Source organism: Glycine max, chromosome 1 (assembly GCF_000004515.6).
Source record: "Glycine max cultivar Williams 82 chromosome 1, Glycine_max_v4.0, whole genome shotgun sequence".
Taxonomy (NCBI): domain Eukaryota; kingdom Viridiplantae; phylum Streptophyta; class Magnoliopsida; order Fabales; family Fabaceae; genus Glycine; species Glycine max.
In genome coordinates, this window is record NC_016088.4 from 15,961,464 (window position 1) to 15,968,081 (window position 6,618).

Below are 6,618 nucleotides of genomic sequence, written 5' to 3' on the forward strand. Positions count from 1 at the left end.
ACCTCTCTAAACTGGATGGTTTAAGACTACGCTAAGAGTGAAGAGATTTTAGTATCTCCTCCACTTTTGGGTTCAGTTCCCAATCAAGGCCCTCATTAGTGAGAACTCTCTCAAGATCGTTAGGCATCCCCACACTTGAGAATGCCCCTTCAATCAATGCATCAGATTTATCAACAGACTCAATAAAGCTACATGAATTAAATGAGTAGGTTGCTTCAAAGTATCGGACAAGTTAAATACCACTTCCTCATCCCTAATCTAAGAGTGAGCCTACCAAGCCTTACCTCAACAAGAAAATCACAAGTACTTTGGAAAGGTTGTCCCAATATGATAGTGACCTAAATGTCTAATATCACAAAATTAGTCGAAAAGATGAACTTGTCCATCTTAACCAACACATCCTTAATCACCCCTTTAGGACAGACAATTGAATGGTTAGCAAGGTGAAGAGAGATGTTAGTAGGTTCTAAGTTTGTTATGCCCAATTTCTTAAAGACGGAATAGGGCATCAAGTTTACACTAGCCCCCAAATCACATAGACACTTATCAAAGTAAGACTCCCTATCAAACAAGGAATAATAAATTTACTGGGCTCTTTCATCTTAGGGGGAAGTTTCCTAAGGATGATAGCAGAACAATCCTCATTAAGACCCATAGAGCCAAAATTTGCCAATTTTTCTTAGTTTGATAACATTTCTTTCAAATGCTTCACATAAGATGGCATCTGTGAAATAGCCTCAATGAAAGGGAGGTTGATGTGCATTTTTCTCATAACCTCAAGGAATTTTCTAAATTGCACATCTCGCTGGTCATTCTTAACTTTATGAGGGAATGGTAGACTTACTGTGACACCCTCAACCCCTCACATATATACTAATAAGGAATAAAAAATTCAAATATTAATTAAAAGTATTTTTAAAACATTTTTTTTAAACAAGTCTTTCAAAGGGGAAAAAAGCTCACATTCATTTTCTTCTATATCATATTCAAACTTGTCCAAATAAATAATAAAGTATTCTCGACTCAAACAAGGTCGTCTAAGCTTCATACAATTAATATAAGTAAGACCTATATCCTAATGTCATATCCTATCAGAGCGTTGTGTTCCCGTGTCCTCTAGCATGAGGTTCTTCATAGTCATCCACCTATTCATCTGCTCCCCCGAACACAAGTTCAAGATCATCACAGGATCCAAACACAACAACACACAGGGAGTGAGTTATCACATTCCTAGCTAATAGAGAAACAAGACAATTAAATATACATAGTATATAAATGAGATACCACTTGCTTAAACATAGCTCACGTAACTTCACCACTGACTCATTCAAAATTCACTTTTCAATCGTCAATCACATTACACAAGAATCCCACACTCCGATCAAGATATAATAACAAATCAATTTCATAATAAACAATTAGCAAGCATATGCAACAGTTATGCTAAGACTCAATCCTATATACAATGTGGTACCATGTCAGTAAAAAACCACCCTGGGGCGCTTAGGAGTACATAACAAGACACACCACACAATGGGTTTGTCAGGTCACTTTCACTAAGTAAGATCATAGGGAGACCAGTCAGGGTCACGATGTTTTGCGAGAATGCTCCAACCATATGGGATCAGCATAGGCTTAAAGGAGCACTCAAACCCGGTGACCCCCAAGGCCTACACTCCGAAGAGTCTGTTAGGGCCTCTCCCTCCTGATTCAGGTCCAACCCCTAAAATAATTTTGCATGCAGACACTGCTTATGAATTATACAATACCCACGACCTTACACTCATGTTTTAAACACGTTCAACACAATTGTGCTACGATTTAACAATGGTTCCTAAATAGGAAACCTATATTTTCTCTTTAACACTGCGCGTCAACGCTTTTCTCAAGATAACACTGGTCGGGTTATTGTACAATTCGTAGCTTACAACACAAGTAATTTCACATCAAGTATTAACTACACACTTATCCACAACTAAAACTCATTCACAATTTCACATCTCATAGTGTCACAATCCACCATCACATGTTTACACGTATCTCACAAATTAGCACATGTTCAACTTTACACTTATACTCAATCTCAATAACAATATTATAATCTCAAAGCAACATGTTATTCCACAATTCATCACATATTCTATTTATAAACACTGCTAATGAATTACACAATACCACGACCTCACACTCATGTTTCAAACACGCTAAACACATTGCGCTACAATATAACACTGGTTCCTAACTAGGAACCTACACTTTCTCTTTAACACTGCGCATAAACACTGGTCGGGTTATTGTATAATTCATAGCTCACAATATAATTAATGTAACATCAAGTGTTAAACACATCCACTTATTCACAATCGAATATCATGTCCACACTTTAACATCTCATAACATCACATCAATCATCTCATAACATTCTCAATGATATTCATAAGGTACAACATACACATGTTCATGAAATTTAACCATAATATTTTCAAACTCCAACACTTAATAATTTTTGGAATCATACTATAACACTCTACAATATTATTTACATAAATTATTAATATAAATAATTACCTCTATATATATAAACTAGCATACATCATATTAAATCACAAATTTCAAAGTAAGCTTTCAATGCACAAATTCTAAATAATTATATGAACACTTTGGTCAGTTTCAATTATGATATTAATTTTTTAAATTATATATAAAAACCTAAACAACAAGAAAAAGAGAAAATACAAAATTAATATCTCTCTCTAAATTTCTCATTACTTTATTTTATCAATTCATATTAATTAGAAAAAGTACTCAATTTATAGGGTTCACGCTCAACACAATAGCATATCAATTTCACAACAATTGGTCTGTCAAACATATATAATTCACTGTAATAATTATAAGGATAAAATGAAATTGCAAAAACACCCAAAAACTCATTCCAATTGATATCTCTAAGGATCCCTACACATGTTCTCACTAGTTCCCAATTGTGAATAACCCATCCCTTACCTTTAAGCGGGCTCACGTGTCTTCAGCCAGCAATAGCAGCATCTCTAGCGGTTCCCTGAGATTCCTCCAATTTTTTCCTCTAACTGCTTTGATAGACTTCCCAAACGTCAAAGAGACAGAGAAGGAATTGAAGCCTCCACTTGTACTGTCTTCATGAGATTTATTTTTCTCTCTCCAAAAATATTATCTCGCAAATCCCAACGGTGAAAGCTTGCGAAATTGAATTTTAAACAACATATACAAATTTCGTGAAAATCCAACGGTTAACGAAACCGGGTTCGTAGTTTTACCGAGACAGCTCTGGGTTTCTGCGGGAAAGGAAAATGCTACAATGCAAGGGGTATTTCTCTTATCATGGACATATTATCGAAATTCCCAACGGTGGGAATTCTCGGAATTGGGTTGTGAACGTGGTGCTCCAGTTTAACGACGATCCAACGGTGAATGAGCCCGAGATTGTCATTTTTCTAAGACAAATTAGGTGGCCTACGGAAAAAAAAGAAGGTTTTGGGAGAAGAGAGAAAAACGAAATTGTGAGGCAGAGGAGGCTAAGGAGTCAGTCTGAAAAATGACCTAGCATGTTGCTATTTAAAGCTAGGGACATTTACGACCTATTATTTACTCTATTTATTTATTTATTATTTATTATTTTATAAACACAAACTTTATTTTATTTTCTATCAAACAAATAAATTAAATACCATTTTTATTTTCTCTCAAATCATTATTTTAATTAATAATTATGTCTCCGTATTTATTTATTTATAAAATCTCATCATTTTTTTAAAATTTTATTTATTTATAAATAACAATCATTTTTAATCTAGTTTACGAAAATTGGGATGTTACACTTACCTAAGAAGATGTCAGTATCTTCTTATTTTTATCCCCTTCCTTCTTTGACACTATATTCCCATTAGTAGGAACCTCAATTTCTCAGGTGCTTGGTCCTTTTTAGTAAGGTCGTCATATGTAGCTTTTTGAGGAGAATCTTCTTTCTCCTAAAAATCCTCTTACTTCTAATCATCACAACTTTGGCATCCTCCCTCTTATAATTTTGGTTCAGGCTACGAATGGAGGTTGCCTGGTTGCCTTTATGACATGTATGTTGGTCAATTGGGACTCTACCTACTTCATTCTTTAATCATTCTGGGTCATATACTGAATCATGGTTTCTTGAAGAGTAGGTTATCTCTCATCATGCCTAGGCCTTTGATTTTACATGGGTTGAGACCTAAACATTCCCTAATTCTGCTTGAAGCCCTATCCTTGATTGAAATTTTTGGGGTACAAATTATAAGAATTGTTCCTCCCCTAAGCATGGCTACAACTAGCTTATCATCAATAGTGCATTCTCCTGGCCCATGCACAATCTGACATCTATCATAGGTTGGGAATGGAGGTGTAGCGATTGGGACTTGAGCTTGAGCTCTCATGAGTGTCTCAATGTTCATTGTTGAGCCTACATCTACTTTCCCAATTCAGTTTAGGATTCATCTTTATCCACCTGGTTGATGCCTCTCTTCATAATCCTCTTATCCCATGAGTTGTTGTAGGGGGGGGGGGGGGGTTAGAACACATCTTCAATTATTTTGATGGCATCAATAGGGGGCATTAACATAAGGTTGCCTTAACAAGCAACATCCAAGCTTGTACTATTATGTGAGGACATTCTACCATAGAAAATATGAACTAGCCTTTTTTGAGTAATTCCATGGTGTGGGTAGCTTCTAATCATCTCTTGTAACCTTTCCCAAGCTTAAGGCAGACTCTTTTGCTTCCTCTGAACAAAGTTTCCATTGTCCTTGATGTACTGATCTATCTTAATAGGAGAGAAATACTTCCTTAAGAAGGCACTTTTGCACTGATTCCATGTGGTGATGCCATTCTTAGGTAGTGAACACAGCCAGTCCCACGCCTTCTCATTGAGAGAGAAGGGAAAAGCATATAGTCTAATGTACTTTACCGCTACATAATTCTTTCTCACCATGTTGGTTAACTTGATGAACTTGCTCAGGTGCTGCATAGGATCTTCATAGGCAACACCACTAAACAGGTTGTTCTCTAGCATATGTAGAAACCCATGCTTGAAATCAAATGTGACTCCTTCAAGTAGGGCGAGAAGTAGGATGGTATTGGTTTCCCCTAAGGTAGGGGTGAGGTAGTCCATAAGGGTCTAAGTCGGATCAATTGTCATTACTCTTTATCTCTCTCTACACAAAGTTTTCATATTAGCTTTTTAATATTAGGTTAGTACCACAATGATGGATTTTGTTACCTGGTTTGCATGCACTAAATAGCAAAAGAAAAGATCAAATGCAACGAGATATAAAGTGAAAAGAAATATCATAAAAATAAAAAAAATAAGGAAATAATTTTTATGAACAAAACTGCTCGATTTAACAAAATTAAACTACTCAAAAATCTCCGCAATTAGTCCCCAACAATAGTGCCAGAAACTTGATGCATAAAAATAATGCTCGCACAAGGGCAAGTGTAACCTATGTAGTAGTAACAGTGGACTAAAAGTGCAGTTATCAAACCCTATAGACTAGTTGTATTCCTAAATAGTCAAAAATTTTAAACTAACATTTCATATAATTCAAAAGAAGATTTAAGTATTTTTGTGGTTTTTGTTTTTCAAAAGAAAACAAATAAACTATTGCAGGAGAGAGATTTAAGTGATAGTAAAAGCAACCAAGGATTATGATTCACCAATACCAAATTTTCCCTAATCATCATTCTAATGAAGTTCCTTCCATAGTTAATTACCAATTCCCAAAGTTAACCAAAGCCTATGATCAAGGTCAAAGGATGCTCTTTGCCTCAAATTGATACTCCAATGATCATGGATATATAAATTTATGTCAAAGGATATAATCAAATTTAGGGATGATCAATTAAGGATTAACTAATCTATTGGAGATTTCCCAAACAGTTTAATCATGCAATTAGGTTAAAACATTCTCCACCTAGGTCTATAAGAAATTAGCATAGACATACCACAAGGTAGGAATAATGATCATGATCCATCTTCACGGTGTTGTTCATGCTTCAAAAGTCACAAAACCCCTTAGAATGCTCTCAAATTCGTAAATTAGGTAAAAGGTGTTTTCACATATTTAAAACCCCATATCCATAGCTTCCTAAGATTACAAACTAGTTTGAGGTGCACTACGACAATGCTAAAATCCACCACGGTCGTAGTTGGAAACTATTGACGCTAAATTTCTAGGTGTGTTGAATTCACTACGGCTGTCATGATGTGACTACAACCGTCATCGTGAAGTTGACACTATTCACATAGGGTCTTCATTAGATTATCATGGTCGTTATGCTCACCATGGTCATGATGGATGTAGTACGATCATAGTCAAGTGCAGAGTCTTCAAGTCTTCATGTAAAAGTGCATATTTCCATTCTTTTCATTTAATTGAGAAGTTGTGCTTCTGCATGAGAGAACTAGCATCCAAATGTAAGTTCTGCCAAGAAAAGCATGCAAATGGCACAACAACTCACAAAATATCACTCCAAAAGTGGGTTATCAAGATACGCGAAGGGAAGGAATATTAATTTTTTTGCTTTGGTTGTAGCAAGACCATTTGGATGTGA

General features: G+C 35.5%; 1 protein-coding gene across 1 annotated transcript; it reads right to left on the reverse strand.

Annotated features, from left to right (window-relative positions):
- Positions 1 to 4,765: 4,765 nt before the first annotated feature.
- LOC106799510 (uncharacterized) lies at positions 4,766 to 5,176 on the reverse strand. Its single transcript, XM_014778302.1, has one exon. It carries the CDS (start codon positions 5,174 to 5,176, stop codon positions 4,766 to 4,768), a length of 411 nt encoding a protein of 136 aa, XP_014633788.1.
- Between the last annotated feature and the right edge of the window lie 1,442 nt (positions 5,177 to 6,618).

Excerpts from the sequence above, each read along its gene's own strand:
- LOC106799510 (XM_014778302.1), bottom strand. The coding sequence starts at position 5,176 with ATGGACTACCTCACCCCTACCTTAGGGGAAACCAATACCATCCTACTT.